This window comes from Alligator sinensis, unplaced genomic scaffold (assembly GCF_000455745.1).
Source record: "Alligator sinensis unplaced genomic scaffold, ASM45574v1 scaffold165_1, whole genome shotgun sequence".
In the NCBI taxonomy this organism is placed as follows: domain Eukaryota; kingdom Metazoa; phylum Chordata; order Crocodylia; family Alligatoridae; genus Alligator; species Alligator sinensis.
The window spans coordinates 697,921-719,772 of NW_005842054.1; the positions used below are offsets into that span (position 1 = coordinate 697,921).

A 21,852-nucleotide genomic window follows, 5' to 3' on the forward strand; every position below is an offset into this window, starting at 1 on the left:
TGTTAACTTGTGTCCATTTACAATGCTACCTGGTGGCCTTCAGGTTCTTCACGCTGGTGATGATATCACCTTAAGATGGCTGAAACAATATGCTGAAACTGCATACACCTAAATAAGAAAGCAGGGCAGTTGGTCAGGCAGGGAGCACAGGGCAGGGAGCAGAAAATAAGGCAGCAGCTTGGGCAAAGGAAAGATATAAGAGTAGCACTTGGGGAGCTAATTTTGGCATGCGTACCAAAAAGGTTGGCCCACACTTCTTTAGTGGGCCGTTTAGTGCTGCTCAGTGTAAAGTACCCTTGTTTTGGTGATGGTCTCAGTCCTAAGAATAATTTTACTAGTTCTGCAACTTTTTATAATTATTAGCTGTGTAACTTTTAGAAGAGCATTCGTATCTGCTCTAGGAATAGCCATTCACCTATTCTCTTGGCAGTAAATGACAGTACCATGTGATTGCCGAATACTGAAGAGAAGGAACAGTAGGGAGCAACGGTTGTAAGGGAGATAAAATACTAAAACTAGTCTTCTGGACTGTTCCAGCGGGGTTGCACTGGGAGCAAGGAGAAGGAAGAGCCATTGCTTTGATGACTGACAATTCTGCCTAGGTAGGTTAAAATGAATTCTGGCATCTGACTGAAAGACCAAAGAGGACACACATACAGTTATAATGGAAGCAATAGAGCTATTCATGAACGAGTGCTTCTGTGAGGCCAGCTGTAAAAACACTGATAGTTGCTTTCTAGGTGAAGGGGCAAAAATCTTGGCAAAATGAGGTATAAATAAGAAACAAAATGTTACGATTTCTTAAATGACTGGATTATATTAGCTTTCATTTTTAATTACCAGCTCTGATTAAATGTGCTTGTTTTCTTATCCTGCGGTGCTTAAGATTTGCAAATCATCTTTTTCTGTAGGAGCTTTTTTTTTTAACTAACAAAACACTAGAAACAAAGACTAAAAGGATAAGTGAACAGGGTCAATGGAGAGTAATTGAAGAAGACACAGTAAGCAAGAAATTCAAAATGTTGCTTATCCAACACACTGTCACAAATGGCATTCAGGTGCAAAAGTCTGTTTTGCAGCAAGAATTTGGACATCCAAGGAATCTTCATGTAGGCATGTACAGAATCATGTATCTACTTCATAACCTCAAGAAATTAAACATAATTGAAAGTGGAGGTGTGTCGATATAATCACAGCACTTAGCACAGGGATGGGCAAAATGGCAGATCCGGCCAGCAGCTGGAGTCCATTTCCTAGCAGCCCCTGCCCTCATGGCTCAGGCCAGTCTTCATGGAGACCCCAGCCACACCTGCGCTGTGATAGCGCAAGGCTGGGGTTGCCATGGAGATGAGCCCCAGCAGCTCTGGCAGGGCGCACGGCAGGGCAGGGGGCTGCTCTGGAGTTGCTGGAATCTTGTGGTGGGGTGAATTTGGTCCAGGGACAGGGCAGAGCCGCTATCTGCAGCCTGCACACTCGGGGCAGGGGCACGCAGACAGCGGATCACGGCTCTGCCCTGGCTTAGGACCAGGCTGTCACCACTGCAAGAAGCCAGGGCAGAGCCATGATCCGCTGCCTGTGCAGCCCCGCCCCAACCGTGCAGGCTGCAGATCGTGGCTCTGTCCTGGCCCCGGATCAAGCTGCCCCCACCGCAAGATCCCAATGGCTCTGGAGCTGCCTCCTGCCCTGCCAGTGTGGCTGGGGCTAGCCTCTACGGCAACCCCAACCTTGCTGTATCATAGCACAGGCGCAGCTGGGGTCTCTATGGAAACTGACCCCAGATATGCGAGCAGCGGCTGCTGGGGAATGGGGTCCACTGCCAGCCTGCAGGCTGAACTTGCCCCACCCGAGCTTAGCACTTTTCACTTTCAAAGCTCTGTGAAGACATTAATTAACACAGTAAGTGAGGTAACATGAGCCCGCCTTTAATAAGGAAAGCACAAGAAAGTTTGTCTTCTGAACACAGTAGACAGGGACACAAGAGATCTAGTTTTAATTCCAGCTCTGCTGCAGAAATTCTCTGTAGTCTTGGGGAAAAAATGACTGCCTTGGTTACCCATCTATACAGTGGAGATTATAATATTTATGGTATCCTGATCTGTAGTTATTTAGGCCCTTATCCTGCATCTGCATATATGCTGACTGGAGCTGACTGCATTGGACAGTACTGTGCAGACATTTGTATGGTTATCCTCCTAGCAGTCAAGGGTCCAGGCATGAGAGTCTACCCACCTTATGGCAGGGGCAGTCTCTTATCATGTGTTTTATCGACACTGGCATTCTGACCTCTGTGGATGCTTCTAGGCATCTTTATAATATATGTAATAACTGAAGTGGGTTGGCCAAGGCCATACAGAGTGGTGGTCACAAGAACCAGCTGAAATCCAAAGTTATTGCTTTAGACTGTCCTACTGCATCCCTCCTTTTGTACAAATTTTCTTGTGGGTGTCAAACAGGAAGATTTGTTGAGGGTTACTATATGCCCCTCAATTTTCCAGGAAACCATCTAGGGACAGGTGGTGTTCTGCCTAGAAATTTGTAGATAACTAGAAATAAAAAATAAAAAAAATCCCGCATAAAAAGAATTAGATTTTTTGAAATAATAGGATACAGCTGGGGTGATTTGGTTGCCTCATGTTAGCGGCTAAGAAAGCTCTCAGTGGGCTGGATTATTAAAAGGAATTTCCTTACAAGGCTCAGGAGATTAATGGTATCCAGGTTCATCTTGAGAAACTGGAATATTTAGGGATATTAAATAACAGGTTGAGCCTGGGCTATAAAAATAGGCGGTCACTAACAGATACCAATATTTCACAAACACCTTGCACCTGAATATTTTAAAAATTTTACTGTAAACATTGATAGCATCCTCACAGCAACTAGTCATTTGTTTCCATCCCGTATAGAAGAACCTGGAATGAACCATGAGGTTTATTGTGAGAGAGGTAGTTTATTGTGAGATACGTTAAGCAGAGCTATCAGGCAGTACTGTCAGGCCTGTATTGATCAAGTGCTGGAAGTGGACTTAGTTCAGCTCTTTACTTAACTACAAAATCAGAGTAAATTCAAGTAAGAGTTTTATTTTTAACAAACATATTTTAAACTGCTTCTTTTAACAAACAAATTAATTGCAGAAATGTTAACAATAAAAAAAAATCTACAATTGGGAAAGAAATACCCAGGGCAATATTTAAAAAATTATCCATAAATCCTGTTTGCAGATGCGATTTAGAAGCTTAAGTTCCATTGAAAGTCAATGGGACTTATGCGCTTAATTCTTTTCAACATTCCGACTGTTTTACCATGTTCCTTTTCCTTCTCTTTGTATGTGTTTTTCTTGTGCTGATTATTACTTTTTGTTATATCTTATTATCACTTACTGGTTATTATTTGTATTTGTTTATAATATTGATATTGTGGTAGTGTCTAGTAGGTTTGCTCCCCATTCTCTCTCTGTATTAGGCTGAGAAACAAACAATATCCCCTGCTCCAAATAAGCTTATTATTTCTTGAAAAAACATCATTCTGGTGCATAAATCTAAATAATTGCCTCAATCACCAACTATAACAAAAAAATCCATTAGAAAGCTTGTTTTAGCTTTAGGTTATTTTTCCTGTAAAAGTTCTTCTTAATCATCTTTGTAGGCTACGGAACAATCAAAGCAAGTTTTGGAGATTTTTAAGTACAAATGTTGTTTTCCCAGAATTACTGAACATAGTAATGTCTGATGCATGTACCCTATTGGATATGATTTACAGACTACAGCTTGTGTCTGATTTTAGAAACAAGCAGTGAAACAAATAGAACAAATTAAATGGGCAAAAGAAACAAAAGGGAGAGATTTTGTTATTTGGATGAGATGCTTGATTTCTTTCTTTTAGATATTTTGGCAAATATTAGAATAACGGGTCCATAGACATCAGTGAATCAGGTCTTTATAATGCAAAATGTGAAAATACTCTTGTGCAGCTTGTCAATCTGGATTTTATGTTTTTTATTTCAAGGAAACTCCTGATTTAAATACAGATTTTTGTCTGAGCAAGAGGTGAAGAATCAGGTTCCTGTCTTGTTTCTTTATTTTAAATAAAGGCTTTCTTTTGACATGGAGGTCTCAATAGTAGCATTCATTGGCCTTTTGAAGTGTAGAAATATATACACATGAAAATACCAGGCCTTTGTCCATGATAATGATGATTAGTTTAATTACATTCAGCATCATTCTTTTTCAAGATGACCTCATTTTTATAGCTTCTTTTCCCATTTTCTTTAAAAAGTAAAACAAAAAGCTTAATTTCAATTGTAAATTACAGAAACAGAAAGGGGATATTTGTTAAAAGTAGGTCCAGAGCTGTGTGTCAGCCAGTGATTGTTGATTTTGGTATTTAGATTCAAAGAGAAAATGATTAAAATTGATACAGTGTATGTGTGCACAAGGTAATAGCCACTTCCAAAGAATTATTTCAAAATCTGAAGATTTTTTTATGGTGGATTAGGTTATACAGTGAGTAGGGACTCTGAAAAGAAAATAGAATTGTGTATTGATGCCTTTAGAAATATTATTTGATGGCAATAAAATGTTCCCTGAAATTCCCTTCTGAGTGGAGAAAATGGAGTTTGTTTGCAGTAATTGCATTTTCTAGCATTTGCTTTTGCACTTTTCAATATGAGTTAAGCCAATTGGAACCTGTGATTTGGTTTTGCTTATTGGCAAAAGCACCATGTAAATTGATCTGTGATGCATTTATAGAGAATGCTTTGAAAGTTTTGAAATTAAGATTTTTTTTTCATATTAGATTTAGATAGTATTAGGGTTCATTTCTATATTTTAGCCTAATGTAATATTAACCAAAAATGTTCTTTTTCAATTTAGTCTTAATGAAGTTCTGGAAAAAGTATTTCCATTTAGTTCCATTGGTATTGAGAAGCCTGCCTTTATGTTTCTATTGCCATCCTCAGCAGTCAGAGTTCAATATCTGAGCCATTTGAAACCGCATAGACCTGAAATTGGCCTAGAAGCTGTCAGTACTAATGTATGGTATCTTAATAGATAATTATTTTATGTTCTTGGTTCAAAGAGACAATGTTTAGTAGTTTTTAAGACAAAAGAATAATATCCCTTTACATGTTTATATTCATGAAAACGATATGGGACAGATGCTGATCTACCTTACATTTATATAATTGTGAGATAATTCTTAAATCAGGGAACCTACAATTTCGGCAGACTAAATGTGGGACAAGCCTGATGCATAACTCCTTATGTTACACTAATGCTATTCTATTTAAATTCTTCCTTTCAAAAGTATGTACACAACACTAAACTTATTGTGTTAGGCCTGCCCTTTGTATGCTGTTGTGTTTGTATGATAAAGTCATAGGATAACTGGCATATTTTAAAAAAATCTGTATAGATTAATATTATAACGAATGAAAAAAGTCTTTGACGTTGTACCTGTGGTGTCTTCACAATATATAAAAGGTGAGCTTTGGCTCAGTGTTACGATCTTTTAGGCTATTTGTTATTTTTCTTAAACCCCTGTCTCCTGGATTATGTGTTTACATGAAAATGCTTACTTTTTAGAAAGTACATTTCCAGAATTTCTAGCTTCCCAGTTGTTCCAAGGGAAAGCTTGGAAATGTGAACTTTAAGGGCAAGACTTAACTCAGTGTTTATTTTAACTCCTGGGTGTGTGTTCTGTAAGTGACTGAAACCTATAAATTGTTCATGTAAACTTTTTTTTTCTTTTTTTTGGCGCCTAGACCCACTACAAGCCTATTTTGGATTCCGAAGCAAAAAACAAACAAAAAAAAGATGTTGGAGCAGCTGTAATAAGATTATCATGTACTGTGGTGCTACATAGATGCTATATATTTTTTCTTTTAAGAAAGGGAAAAAAGAATATTAATCACAAACAGTTACATTAGAATAATGTTATGGTTGAGACATAAATTCATAAAAGCAAGGAATAAGGTACCCTTGTCACTGCATCCTTAAATCAGCCCCGTTGTAACTAGGTCCTGATGTGTTCATGGCCATGTGTCAGGGGTCCTACTGTACCCAGTGATGTTATGTGTCACTGTTATACAATTCTGCATGTTTGAATAGTAAGACTTGCTGTTAGGCACTGCTGGTTTTGCAGCATCTGACTGCTAGTCATAGGCCGTACAGCTCAAGTAACATCTCCTAGTTCTGTGGACTCTGGTGGAGGGTCCTATGTTGCATCACACAGCAGGGCTTGAGTTTTGGGTGCTGAGACAAGAGTCCCTCAGCTTTTCCTTGCTTTCATGGGTTTATAGCTCAACCTTGGCATTATTGTAACATAGCTTTTTGTGTTTAATGTTTCTTAGACTTGGTTTTCCATTGCCAGCATGGAAGAAATCCTAATGCATGAGTTTCAGAGGAGAAGGTAGCAGTCTGAACCTGCTGTGTGGCTCGATCAGCAAGTGTGAGTATTAACGCTAGAGCTGTCAGGCCTTGTGAAAATTAATGAAGCCTGACGGTTACAGAGTGAAAGGTCAGAGGCAGAGCTTGCACTTACGTAACATTTCTGTTTTGTTGTGTCTAACAGCGTTTTTTGACAAAAGGGGGCTTTTATGTATGAGGTTTAGATTTATCACTGGAATGCAAGGGTCTCAGCCTTTACTTTTCCCTGTGCTGTGGTACTGTTTTCTTTGCATAAAGGCAAAACAGTTCAACTTTTTTCTGTTCCACCCATCTTGATGTATTTTCCATGTGTTTTTAGCACTCCCTTCACTGTCCTTCAAAACCAAATGGTGTTTAGAAAAAAGCATCTGTGAATTGAAAAAAATCATCATGAAGGCTTCTGAATTTTAGGACTTTGGCTGCCATCGCTATTCTTGAATTATGCATAGATTTTGTTTGTTTTTCCACACGTGTCTTTTGTCCTGTTTTTGCTCTTTTGCTCTACAAGAGGGGTGCTTGTGTGCGGGTGTGTATAGTTGGAAAAGTATGTATCAAACCACTGGCTTGTTTATTCAGCCTAGTTGTTGGTTTCATAAGAACATCAGAAGTGTCATACAGGATCAGACTAATGGTCCATCTAGCCAAGTACTCTGTCTCTGAGTGCACCAGATTGCAGCCCCTTTTCCAGCTCCTCCAGAACCTTTTGCTGAGATGCTCACTGCACAGCTCCCCGTATCTCTTCTTTTACGCATTCCCAGTACGTGGCCCCAGGTCCCATGACCGCATGGTCAACCTCCTCCTGGCTCTGGCCAGGCTGGCCATCTACCAGACCAGGGTGGAGGCTCTGGCCAGGGAGGAACCTTTGCTATTCAGAGGTTGCGTTTTGCACTAAACTCCAGTTGCATACTTACATTCAGTAGCATTGATGGCTCAAGGGCTATATTTTTTACATACTAAATAGGCTTTTTAGTTATGAAGGATGGAGATATTTAAGCATCAGTGCTGAACTTCCTATATTCATCATCTGTTGCTCCAATGGGCCATACTTTCTTTTGATCCTTATTTCCAAGAGTGGTTTTCATATATACCGTATATTCCAGCAACTGGATGTTTGGGCCTGTAGCCTCATCTGGAAAGCAGTTAAATGATTGAAAATGAGACCTTCCTGTCAGAGGATTGTCATCTTTGAAATGGTCACCCTAACAACTCATCAAGCATTTTCACAGGCTTGGGGAAGGATCCAGCAGTTTCATGGAATAATTTGGAATAAATAACATTGCTGTTATTTTAGGATAAATGCAGTGGTTTAGGCAGTATGGCATAAAAATGGGGAAATGCCCATCAAAGCTTGTACTGTTCTACATCTTTTTGTACCCTGTTTGCTACCAAGTGACCTGAGGATTAATCTAGTCAAGAGGAAAGCTAAAATAGCATTGAGTAGGAGATTTGTGTGTGGCTGTGCTTATGCTTCCATGTAAAACATAAAAGGTCAGCAGATTATAGACAAAGGGCACCACTGCCAAAAGAAAACATGCCAGAATATTTCATAAATTGTGTCACAGAGATTGAATGTTCTGCACTATCAGGGCTCTTTATTTATTTTTTTTGGGGGGGGTGGGGAGGGCAGGAATGGGTTGAGAGAACCTGAATACTGTATGCTGTGCCAATACCCTGATCTGATTGGATGCAATTTATTACCGTGATTAGTACTATGAAGGGGAAGAGGAAAGCAATAGAAGAAACCTACCCTTTATACTTTGCTTATAATGAGCCTGTGTTGGCTTTAGATATTTAGTTTTTGTAGTGTTTGTGTTTGCAGGGGGAGAGTGAGTGTGGGGGGTTAAGAGCAACAGTCTCCCTGTCCCCATCCCCCAAGGCCCCATCGGTGACTTTCAGCTACAGTAAAGGGATTAAAATGGCAGAATCTAAACCCAGGAGAATGTGAAACGAGGTCAGATCATCCTGCCAATCCTCTGCAAAATAGTGAAAGTACTTAAGTATTTACAGAAGGTACAGACCTATGAATTATTAAAGTTGAATAAAGCACAATAATTGTGATCTGTAAGAAAAAATGGATACTCAAGGACTGAAAACAAATAGAGGCATGCCCATAATTACTGTTCAAGTTAGCACACTGTGGGCGCACTCACCCCACACAAAGTACTTACAGTATGCTTGCTTCGTTGGCAGATGTTGATGGTTTCAGGGCCCTTGCTGTCACATGATTCTGAATTCGTAGTCTCCTTTTTGATACTTTTATCCTTCATAAAGGACGTATGGCAGCAGCAATGGCATAAAGGATGTATGGCAGGAGCTATTGTTGGCATGCCTTTGTAGTGGCCATGAGCCCATCACAGAACAGTTGCAGCCTGCAAACTAACTTGCTCTGCCTTCATGTTGCTTAAGAAACTGTTCATTGATTACTTGTTGATTTCTCTTGGCTATATCAGGCACATATAGTAAATGTTCAGTACCGTTCACAGTCTTTGATCAGTTTGAGGTTTATCTCTGCTGATTTCTGTGTGATTCCAATGTGAACCATCCAGTTTTGGCTTAAAAATAATTGCCTGCAAGTAAAATTTCCAGGTTTAATTTGGCAAGATCTTGGTAATATATGTTAATTTTGAAGTACCCTGTTAAAATCAGTGTGTGAAATTGGAGACTTGATCATTTATCCATTGTGGCTACAAGTTTTCTCCACTGAAACTGGCATATGTTGATAACTTGACAGAATCCTGATTTTAACTTGTCCCTCCAACTTTCATCAACTCTAGCTTGTTTTTTGGAATTGATAGTTATGACAAGTATATCACATTTCAAGCCAGTGGGATCTTTTATGTTTCCTGAGAGAGAAGAAAATAGCAATTTTGCTGTGTGCCCAAGAGTCACAGAGAGCAGGAATTGTAGGTACCTGTCATTTCTAGTTTTTAAGTAAAATGAATTGCAGAGCAGCATGTGGCAGAGATGGGGAAGAAGAAGTGGGAGGGGGGAATGAAGTGTGGGACATAAGCTGCAGAGGAGTGACAAATGCCCACTAGCATCTCCCTCAGCTTTTAGTTTAATGCCATACCATGGAGGGTTATTAATATGTATGATCTGCATTTTGTTCAGACATTAGAACCTCTGAAGATGTCTGGCATTTTGGGGGGGGGTTGTATAGCATTTTATTTTCTGTGCAGTATTAACTAATTTTGATCAGGAAATGTTTGCATTAAAATGCTGCCGAACCCCCATTACCATTACATAAATATTGAAAGGGAGAGAATTCTGACTATTTCCCCATTAGCCTCAAGGGAGTAAAGTTGGGCTTGTTATCACAAACATTTATTTCCCAATTGTTTTACATTTGTGCTTTTTAAAATTTAATTATATTTACAAGCCAAACTAAAAATAGGATGGGGAATTTTGTATGGGCATGAATATATAAAGCCCAACTGTGCATTTCTTTAGTGAGAGTTCTAAGGTATGCAGGAACTGCAGACTTTGGCTTCTCGGACACCTTTTTAATCTCCATGATCTGTACCTAACAGTCACCTAGCTAAATACCTTTTGAGGGAAGTTGGGCCTTAGTGACTTCACCGGAACACCAACAACAGTAGTTCAGTTCTTCACATTTTTGTTATAAATAACTAAGAATAATAAGAAAAGGCAAATATCTATTGAGATTTAGCGAATCCATGGTATTTGTCAAACACCTTTTACCCTTGTGAAATCATTCTCTTGCTAAGTTTATGGAACAATTTGTTTTGGGTGGGGTAGTAACAGCCCATGCACATGTTCTTATCCCATGGAAAGAAAAGGTAAAACATGGCAGCTTAAACCTTCTGTTGAAAGGGTAAACTAGCACAGTTGAACTCGCTATCACTGCAAAATAACTGTTTGTACCTGAGCAGATACTGTGAAACTCCACTCCCTTTCCCCTGCAGCAAATAATTTTGTGTGTTCTTGCCCTTAATGAGCATGCAGTACATTTGTATAAATTCATACAGATTATCTAGTGGAAAAAGCATTGGATTTGAACTCAACTCTGATAGGTTTTTGGTGTGATTTTCAGTAACTCAGGGCTAGATTCCTTTAAATAACCAGCTTTTGTTAAAGCACCAAATGTGGCCATATTTTTAAAAGATGTAACCACCCATCAGATTTATATTTATGCCAACCACTTAAAACCTCTGAATTCTGCAAATATGGCTTCATTAGCCTGATCCAAAGTGCATTCAAGTCCATGGAAATACCCAAACTAACTTTAAGTAGGCTTTGGATGTGGTCCTTAATCTCTCTGTGTCTTAGTTTCCCATCTTTAAAACAAAGATAATGGAATTTATTTTAGCTCACCCTTTATCTGCCTTACCAATATAGGTCTTATATCCTTTAATGTTAAGATTATATATAGTCTAACTGTGCCACTCCTAGCACAGGACGGGACCCTAGTCTAGGGTAAGTATTATCATGAGTCGATTTCCTTTGCAATGTACCTGAACTGGATAAAGCAAGGGTAGCTGTAGGACTAAAAGCTACTTAATGAGGATTCTGAGATCCCTAAAACACTCAGGTTACACATTTGTTCCAGTATAAATTGTAAAGAAGTTCACAGGATAAGAAGCACTAACAGTTTATTTTGGGACATCACAAAGTACCTCTGAATGGTCATCCTGGGATTGCATCATTGAATCAATGGCTGAAAAGAAACAGAATCAGAACTTGTGATAAAGATGATATCTTTTATTAAACCAAGTATATCTTTGAGCACAAACACCCTTCTTCAGGCATAGGCGAAAAGGTTGTAAAAGTTCTCCCAAGTAGACATGAAAGTTCATATTTCATAGGAGAATTAAAGGTATGGCAAAATCTCCTGTTTGGCACAGTTCATTTTATGCAGGTTTGGCTTAGAGAAAAGTTGGAATAGTCTGTTTACCTCAAAGTTGATTGGTGGCAAGCAGGATGTAGTCATAGTCCTTCTGGTTATGATGTTTCATAGTTCACAAAAGAGTAAAAGGATGGAGCGCTCTTCTGGGCAGGAATTTCTTGTGTGGTGAGGTGTCTCTGGGCTCTGTGATGATGCAAATTATCTTGAACAAAGGCAGGAGCAGGGTTTCAGGTGGTAAAACTTGCTTTTAGATGTAAGAGTATGAAGACTTAATTTCAAAATTGAACTGTGCCAAACAGGAGATTTTACCACACCTTTAACTCTTCTATGAAATATGAACTTTCATTTCTACCTGGGAGAAATTTTACAATCTTTTCTCCTATGCCTGAAGAAGTGTGCTTGTACCTTAAAGCTGCAATTAAAGAATTTTTTTTTGCAAAAATCTAGTTGGTCTAATAAAAGATATCACGTCTACCACAAGTTCTGATTCCTTTTGCCTCTAGACCAATATGGCTACAACCTGGAAACCTGAAAAGAAGCAGTGCACTGAGCTACTAAACCCTGACTAGAAGGGTGATGTGTGTTCATGCTAGCCCCAGGACATGGGTCAAAACACAGGCACAACTTTTCCAGGGACAAATGCAACGCCTGTTTCTTGCTTCATACAATAATATATATGTAGAAGTGTATCACCATCTGATGCATAATGCAGTGTCATGTGAGCATGTTACACAGATTCATTTATTACATTTCACAATATACTTAAGAAGCAGACTAATGTTATTTCCATGTTACACGCAGATGGAGGTGTGTGATGTGATGTGTCTTGCTGTAGATCACTTCAGAGTTGGGATTGGAGTCCAGGTCTGCAGACTCGCTTGCCAATCCTATGCATTAGCTAATTAGACTCAATGCAAAGTCATCAGCTGGTGTAAATCAGCATACTGCTATTGAGGGGAGTGGAGCCATTCCAGTTTGTGCAGCTGAGAATGTGGCTTAATGCCTGCCAGTTTGTTATCTTTAATTTTGCTGTACATGCCTTTAATTGTGACATTTCTTTGTTTGACATTACTTTGCATTTTAGCAAAATTTCGTTCAGAAAGGAGCAGCGTTGATAATTTTTGCTCCATGTGGAGATATGCATGGATCCTGGGCATTTTTCTCTGTCAGTGTTATCTGTCTACATGTTGTGCTGGCTATGCTGGTGTGGGAACCAAATGTGCTAATTAAGTGTTCTTTTTGTTATTTCAGGAAACCTGCCATATGAATATAAAATAGTGATTGCTGGGAATCATGAACTGACATTTGATAAAGAATTCATGGCAGACCTCGTTAAACAGGATTACTACCGCTTTCCCTCTGTGTCCAAATTGAAACCAGAGGACTTTGACAATGTTCAGTCACTCCTGACAAATAGTATTTACTTGCAAGACTCAGAGGTAACAGTTAAAGGATTCCGAATATACGGTGCTCCTTGGTAAGTCTCATTTTAAACATTATGTTTCTATTTATGTCTTTAGCCACAGAAAGAGATACTGCCACTGCAAATGTATTGAGCCTTGCCCTGTTGTACTATGTAGCAAAACTACTGTGTTTTTAAAGTAAGCCTTGTATTGCATGGACCTATGCAAACATAGCCACATTGTTTTCCGTGAGGTTACTCGTGATTTGCCCTAGTATAAGTGAGATTACAATTGACCAATATATGCTGAGCACACTTAGCAAGATGCTGTGCTGTCCACTGAATGCTGTTTCAGTTTTGTATTGAAGATTTCTGAAGCTGGTTTTCAAATACAACACATCCTTCCTTTTTTATCTAACTCTTATTTGTTCCATATGTTGTCACAACATATACTCCTGTTATTTAGGTTTAAGATAATGGTATTACTTGCCTTGAGTTTGTGCTATAAGAAAAACTGATGGTGTCAGCATTAGAAAACTGATCCACATTGGCAATGTCAGTTGCTAAGTGCATTGCAATTATAATTGTGAAATGTTTTCCACCCTCTGTTAACAAGCTTACTGTCACTACATAACTGAATTTGGTAATGCCATACTCATTTTAAATGAGGAACTGAAGCTCCTCTTACATCAAAGAATATAATGGCTGTTTATGTGCTTTAAGAAGATCCCTTTACTCCCACCCCCAGCTGGTTATCTGCTTACACTGCCTAGCTATTCACAGGTAGCATGTTTGCTCGGTTACTACCGGTGGTGATGTTTCTGGCAAGTCCCCTTGCACACTGTGCATAAAACCTGAACAGGAATGGAGAACCGTACGGACAAATGGTGGACACTGACAGACGTACAGGCCCTCCTGCTCTAACTCATGGTGCTTTACATAAAGTGCCATGAGTTAAAGTGCCCCCCACCCCTACAACCCAACAGACATTGGGGTGGGGGGATTGAGCCTGCCTGCAGGAGCCCAAGGAGCCGGTCTGAATCTGAAAAGCCACCCCTCTCCCTCAGGCCGGTTCCCCTTACCGCCCGCCTCAGCTCTGGGGCTGTCAGCAGGGAAAGGGTTGGGGTGGGGGGAAAGCAAGCTGCTGGCTGGGGTTTTGCTCCAAGCTGAGCTGGAGTGGAGGATGGGGACTGGGGAGGGCCATGAGGTGGGGGGGCCTCTGATCCACCTGCCTTCACAAACCACCCGTAACCACCCTGCAAACCACTCCACAAACCCCAGCTGGCAGTTTGTGCATGAGCCCATCCCCTAGCCCTAGGGAACATAACTTCCCTAAGGTGCTCTAAAGTGGAGCACCTTCATCTGATCCTGTATTTGACGAGGGTTAATTTGTCGCGCAATCGGCCATTTTAAAAGTGCTCTGCTGCGATGCACGTGCGTCACAGCATAGCTGTAGAGTGCTTTCAGGGTGCTGGCCTCATGAAAAACATAACTTCTGTCTGCACCCTCTATGTCCAACTCTCCTGGCAGGAGCCACTGATTTTTTATTTATGTATTTAAAAGTTAGAGGCTTGAAGGTTAAATAAACTTGATATTACCTAGTAGAGGTAAAAAATCTCTTAAGTCCCACACTCTCTACTAATTGGTAGAGATTGTTTTAATTCAGGTGAAGAACATTTCTTAAAGACATTTCAAAGTCATTTTTTTTTAAATTGACTTATAGTTAATTAAAGAAGATAAGGGCACATAAAGGCCTTGGTAATGTAACATGCTTTTGAGGCTTCTGGTTGAGGGTTAAAAGATCTTTGAGCTTTCTGTAATGTTAGCTGCTCAGATTATGACAATGAGCAGCAGCTTCCTTTATGAGCTCTAGGCAGAGAACTTACAATTTACAGGCAACCTCTCATGTTTGCAGTTTGGCAAGTAACTTTCAAATTAACGTAGGGCAGGTTTTACTTAAATGCAGTAAAGATAATTTTTACTGGCCAGACTGGATGTAATATGTAATATGGGTCTTGAGGAATGTATTCCTTTGAGGCTTGCAACTTGTTGCTTTAAAACAAAGAATCAAATTATATACTCTGCATGTGCACTTAAATGCCAATACTGTGAAACGGAATACATTTTTACTTTTATTTCTCAAATCCATAATGATGACCTGTATCCCCCCTCTCTCCAACTGCTTCCAGAAGGCCTTATATTCTGCATATCAGGTGCATGAAGTTGAGATGTTTGTTATGAAGTATTAAGCGACAGCAGATCAAGGGACAGACATTGTCCTAACCAGAGGCTACGAACGGCACAGCTGGCCCCATGACCTTCCCCATGCAACACAACCATTGAACTCTTAACTCTTCCTCATAATGACTTGGCTCTTTAACCCATTGCACAGCCCTTGGCTAACAGTGGACACACTGCCAGCAAGGAAACTTTTGCTCCAGCCTAGTTGGGTTCTCTAATCTGTCTTGAATGAAGTCGGTAATCTGTGTCAAACTATGACAGATTTTTGTAAATGTTACTTGGGCAACTGGTGATGCGGAAGTAGAGATGAGACAATTATTTTAAATTCAAGTGGCTTTAAATCAAGCAGTCTAGTCATCTTGGTTTAGTGGTGACCTGTTGCTAAAATGGCAGCTTTCATTTGCTGCACTTGGGTCAGCTAATGGGAAAACGTGAAATCCAATTAACTATCTGCATTTTGGGTTGCTGCTTCATAAGAGATAAAGGTGCATCAGATGCAGGAAGAGTCTTCAAAATTTTGGAAAGGGAAGGCCATGCTATCATGATGGGAAAAGTCTTTTCACTCTTCCTGTACATTTCTTTCTCCCCACATTTTACTCTTACCCTAATCTACTATCATAAATCTTCAAATACAAATCACCCCAAAGGGAGAGAACTTGTGGGATTTTGTGTATACTCATGGCCTGCTTTTCTCAATTAGGATTTTTCTTTTCAGAATTCTGTATCAGAGGTAGAACGCAGGTCATTAACCCAAAAGACACTCCAACCCTAAAATGAGATAAGTTGGCAAGTTCAATTTATATGCATTTTGTTAGGTAATTCCAGAGGGAAAATTCCTCATTTGCTGATATAGCTACTGGTTTTAATTTTAAAAGAGGGATCAAACCAAGAATAACAGCTGTGATTCCGAGAGTTTCAGCCTGTCAGAGGTTTCTAAGAAGTAATTGCCATCAGACTGGGAAAACTAGCTATAACTCATCTATCTATTTAGAAAATGTAAATTGCCAAGTCTGTGTAGCTACAGAAAAGGAGTATCAGTCCACATTCATTACATGTTATTACTCATGGTATGTCTGAAAGCTTTCTAAAGACCTAAGAGAATTCAAGTAGTGCCTCCTAACTTACAATTTACTAGAATTTGTATGTAGAAAATAACTTGCAATACACAGGAGCATTCATGTGTATTTGCAATTGGAGTGTGCAGTGGTGCATATCAACAGTCTCTGAGGTGCAGAAAATTTGACTTTAGTCTGATGGGTCTGGGAGTATTAAATAGCATTAGCTGCAGCAAGGTTGAAAGTGGAATGACAGCCATGAAAAGTAGAAGATTCCCAAAAAACAAGGGTGGGAGATAACTTGCTCATTGAACATCTCATGTTCAGAGGTGCACACCCTTATGAGGAGATTCTCTGATGCTCCTTGAAGAAAGAACATGGGTGAAAACTTTCTATGTAATCTGTAAATTAGCAGTTCTCAACATTTTTTAGATTCAAGACGCTACTCAGATAACAACTCTTCTTTTTTACTCATCTTTGACTGCAGAAAACTAATAGAGCAATCTGTTGCAAAGAACTCAGAAAGACCACAGCAGATCAGAATGTTTTAATACTGTGGACTCTGATTTTAAATCTCTGGATTTATTTTGTGAATCATGTTTGTACACATAGCATTGTTTGGCACCCCACGGCACCCTTGAAGGGCTCTCAAGGCAGCCTAGGGTGATGCAGTACCCTGGTTGAGAATCGCTGCTGTAGATACATCCACAGAAACATCCTCTTGTGCCTGTCTTATGGAGCTGAGTCATTTGATAGTGAAATACCTGCTGATATACAGGAATATACCAGTAGGTATAAGACTTGTGCAGGCCAAAATCTTATTGACTTCAGTATAAACTTCTGTTTCAAGAGTAGAAGTTTGGGGCCCTTAATACTTACCCAGTACAAAGAATTCTTTTAAATAGCTAGCTCGTCAAACTCTTGTAGCAGGCTCACCTTTCAGAGCTTGGGTTGAGTCCCAGGCTAGAGATCCTGCTGTTTTGATTGGTGGAGCTCATCCACCAATCAGGAGGCAGCAAGAGAAATAATATCACACCCCTTTCCTGAGGAGAGGGGGAGAAGAGCTCCCCTGGACCTGATTGAAGACTGCAAACTGTCAGGTCTGGAAGACTTCAGGGGCGGAGCCCTGGAGTGTATAAAAGGAACTGCGTGCCCAGCACAAGGGGCAGATGCGTCTGGGACAGAGAAGAGAGAAGAGCGGGACTTAGAAGAGCTGAGGAGAGCTGCTCAGCAGGGCAGAGCAGTAGCCCAGGAAGAGCTCCTGAAGACTTCTATCAGCAGGGATCGTGGCATGGCTCCAATGGTTAGGCTCTCGGTGCACAGCATGGCACACGGTGTCCAGACCCTGGGAGCTGCATGAGGTGGCTTGGGTCTGCAACCTCTGGTGTGTGGCCAGAGACACGGTGCGCAGGCCAGTGCAGGGAGCAGGATCTTTGGAGCCCCTGGGGTGGCTCAGGTCCTCAACCCCCAGAATGAGGCTGGGAGCTCGGTGCAGGAGGCGCTGTACAGAGGGTGAGAGACCCTGGGAGCTGCTTGAGGTGGCTCAGGTCTACAGCTGATGATATGGGGCAGCAGTGCAGATGACGTTCAGTGCTGACGACGCTGGCCAGAGGGTCCGGGAACAGACCGAGCCCCGGGGCTGCACAAGGCTGTCCAGGCCTCCAACCCCTAGCACAAGGCGAAGTGCCCACTACACACAGCTGTGCCTGTGGCTCTAAGCCGGGATGGCAGCAGCAGAGTCAGGCAGCAGGAAAACCTGGCAGGGAACAGAGCTTGTCTTGGAGAACAAGAGGCAACCCTCTGGGACTGTGGAGTAGTAAGTTACCGTGGAGAGAGGGTACCCACAGGGGAGGGACCCCCCGAGGGTTGCAAAGGGGCAGCACGTGGGCTGTTCCTGGGTGATAGTGAAGGACCATAGGAGTCTTTGGGGTCTTCCTCTCCTTTATCCTTCCCCCCACCTCCTTTCCTTGGGAGTGGTGGCCCCTGCCCTGGAGGGCACCCAGGTAGTCTAAGGACTGCTGATTATATTTGTGGACTGGGCCTTACAGATATACACACACCCAGATATACACACACCCAGTTATCATTTAAAATACAGATGAACAATAGAACAAAACAGACCAAAGGATATTGATTGGGCAACCTTATAACTCTATTCATATACAAATGATTCACATAAACTGTAAGGCACAGTCCATAAATATAATCAGCAGTCCTTAGACTACCTGGGTGCCCTCCAGGGCAGGGGCCCCACTCCTAAGGTACCACTATAGAAAAGGAGTTGGGGGGGAAAGAAATATATATATAAAATAGGGTTTATTGTTTTGTAGATTATATATATAAATGTACAAATTTATGTCCTTACCCTTTAATGGTTTTCTTGTATAATAAATATGTATGTAGTTAAGTAATTGATTGACTGGACCTGACTCTATAGGGGACAGAGGTGGCAGCTGGGCTGTTGTGTCCCTCTACAGCACACCGCCCTGCCAATAATTCCCTCAAGTGGAGAGGGAAGTATAAACCCATGTATACCTGGGCTACACTCTTTTTATTAAAACTTTTTTTTGAGTTTTCATAATCAGAACCTACAGATACTGATGTGTTAAGTAAAGCATGGGAAGTGAGAATTTGATTTTTATGGATCTCTAGTATCTGTGTCAGAGTGGATTTAAAAAAACAAAAAAACCTCAGATTTTTAAATGTTATTTTTATTTAAATTAATTTCTTATCTTTAAATGAATTTAAATTTTATTTGAAATTATGTCTGACTTCATTATGCTGTAATTTACTGTAATCTCTTGAAATCATTTAAATGAAATTAAATTCATATTTCTGCAGTTCATATTTTTTTCAGAGAAATTTTAAAGTTACACTACTGAATTGGTGGAAGTTACTGGCTAAGCCTCTGGAACCAGAGTTTCCTGAAGTCCTACACCAGCTTTTCACAGTAGTACTCTTGCTTTGTTTGTGCAAAGAGAATAATTTTTTCCATATTAGTTTATTCACCTAGTTCAGTTAAATAGTGAATGTTGGATATTCAGAGTTGAGAAACAGATAGGGAATCAAGGAAAGCTTGTTTCTTTCCTCTAATTAATGAATAAAAATGAGGCACAAGAGGATGAGATCTTCTAGTTCTAAAGGATAAGGACAAAAGTTGCACATAAACCGGTTTGTTACCATCAGAAAGTGGTTACAGCTGTAACAGAACAGAAGCTCAGTGCACATAAACCAGTTTCAAAATGGCTGAAACTGGTTTAAGATAAACATGGTTGAATGTAGTATCAGATGTAACTGCTTTGGGTCAAACTAGTTTATGAAACTTCTGTCCCAGACCCCTTCTTGATTTAAGTTAAATCACAGTCCCCCAGCATCTCAGCATGCCTTCCAACCCTGGGCTGAGCTGGGCTGGGCTGTCTGCTCCAGCAGAGAAGGGTTGGGGGGAGGCAGGGACTGCCCCTGCCACGCAAACTCCAGCCGAGGCCTGGGGCCAGGGATGGGGGTTAAACCCCCTTTGCCCTGAGTACAGAGCTGCCCTGCCATAGTATCTTACTTCTGGCTGTGACTGTGGGCTACAAATCCCAGAGGCACCTGGATGCAGGAAGAGGAATTGATGAGCAACCTTGCAGAGTCCTGCTGTTGTGATTGTGGACTGCAAATCCCAGAGACCTTCAAGGGCAGCAGGCAGAGAAAGCGAACACACAGCCCATGCTGGCTACGTGGCAGAGAGCCATGCTGTAGTGTCCCCTGGCATATGGTTGCAAAAAGTAAATGTCTGTTTACTTGTTAGTCAGTTTAATCTCTGCAGTTTAGACTAATCTGCAAAGGCTGAATCGATTCAGCTTCAGGCTTTTGGACTGTCTGTACTTAGCCAAAATGTCTGTCGGATAATTGGTCCATTTCATTAAATGCAGAGAATACTTCATTTGTTTAATAAATTGGTAAGTTTTGAATGTAAAAAGTGCTTTGATAAACTTACTTCTTTTCCACTTAAGGTTGTTAAATGAACCATTAAAACAGTTTGCTTTTTGTGGTTTATTTTTTTAAATTGAGTTCCAATATCTATTTAAAGCAGCTTTAAACAGATCATAAGTAAAATATAATAATTCAGTAATAAAAAAGAAATGCAGCATTTAACATTTAATAACATAAAATAAATCAGTAAAAATTAAACAGCTGAATAAATATACGTATTTGTTCACATAATAGCCACATTTTTATTCCCAAAATTTTGTCATGAAAAACTAGGGTGCAGGGATTAGGCACACCCTAAAGCACAATGAGGAAGTATCAGTACTAAACAATAGTTGGAATTTTGTATTAAAGCATGGATCGGTACTTCCCCATCTTGTAAAATCTTACAGTCAAGACTGAATGTGAGGCAGAGCTAATGTATGGTGTAGTGTGGGTTTCTGATGTTGATGAGTTCTGTTCTTCAACAAAGTACATCTTTTCAGAGAAACATCTTTTGAATCTATTTCTTTAGGATTTTTGGTGCCACCATTACACCAAAGCAGATAATTTATTTTTCAAAATGTTGAGAGCTGACCCTATTATGTGGGTACATATGGTAACTGGTTAGATATATCAGGAAGTGCCAAAGGTAACATAAAGTTTTAGCTGAAAATCCAACATGTTTTAACCAATTAGAATCAATCCTTCTTTAGGAAAAATAATTAAAAAATACAAATGCAACACAAGATTAAAATGGATTATTTAAATCAAGATTTCTTGTTTGCTGATTTTAAATCATGATTAAAATTGGTGATTTAAATTATTGAGATTAAAATCAACCCACCCTTGTCAGAGCTGGGAAAATCCTCTGCTCTCTCGTCCCCCTACAACAGGAACAGCGGTATTGTTCAGCAATATCCTGCACCTTTGTCAAGTTTTAGCTTGTTCAGGTCTCAAGAACAGAAACACAAAGCTGGCCTCCCAGTTGCTTTTAATGAATGCTGGTGGGTTTTTCCTAGGTCCAGGAATTTGATCTATAGGGTGATCCAGAGGTCAGGAACAAACAGCTTACTATAGCTCACCTCTGAGGAGGCAAGGCTTTCATTTGCTTTTTTTAGTAACTCTGGAGGAAGTGCCTTACCTCTTTTTCAGAAGCAAAATTTTAATTGGCATAGATAATGTGACCTTAAAAAGTCCAAGAGACTTGGAAAACACTGCCACATACTTCAGTCATCTTTAAAAAAAAATTTGTTTTCTTTTTTCTTTCTTTTTGTGGTATAAAATTACTTGGTTCGCTCTCTCACTTGGCATGATTTTGTGCATATTTCTGTAATAGGAATTTAAACTGAACAAGTTGCTTTCACTGCTGCGTTTACAATTATGCTTTAATACGAATAGCGATAAGGTTATTACAGCTTCCTTATTCTGATCAGTGCTTTCATACTATGTGTTTACCCTGTCAGAAAAGCATCAGATGTTTTTTTTTCCAATTATAAGTTTTGTAATGCATCATGGATTTTGCTGACAGTCTTCAAGTTCTTGAAATAGCGAGCAAATTAACAGCAGATACTGAGTGTGAGGATTAGAAAACCAATTGGCAACTCACATGATAGGATTCAGATATACTAATGGGTAGAATGGGTCTCATTTCTTTTATTTTCATAGTCTTACTTGGTAATTAACTTGTGCCTAAGAAAAAAGAGAAAAAAGAACAGAAATCACTAGGCTCAGCAATAAAGTTCCTTATTGCTATGAGCACTGAGGAAGGCAGAGGGTGAGTAGAAAATACTACTGATTCTGTGCAAGGTTTTCAGAAAATCTAGCATTTATTCAGTAGAAGCCAACAGCTGAGAAAAGTATTGGTAAAGAATAAGGTCTTCTGTCTGTGTGTTAAACAAATACACACGCTGT

The 21,852-nt window shown here is 40.0% G+C and overlaps 1 protein-coding gene across 4 annotated transcripts in view; it reads left to right on the top strand.

The window, feature by feature from the left end:
* Positions 1-21,852, top strand: part of MPPED2 (metallophosphoesterase domain containing 2) — a 147,041-nt gene that overhangs the window by 63,414 nt on the left and 61,775 nt on the right. For all 4 annotated transcript variants that reach the window (XM_006022922.3, XM_025203345.1, XM_025203344.1 and 1 more), the window contains exon 4: positions 12,541-12,766. In XM_006022922.3, the coding sequence (XP_006022984.1) occupies positions 12,541-12,766 (226 nt within the window). The remainder of the gene's footprint in view (positions 1-12,540; positions 12,767-21,852) is intronic.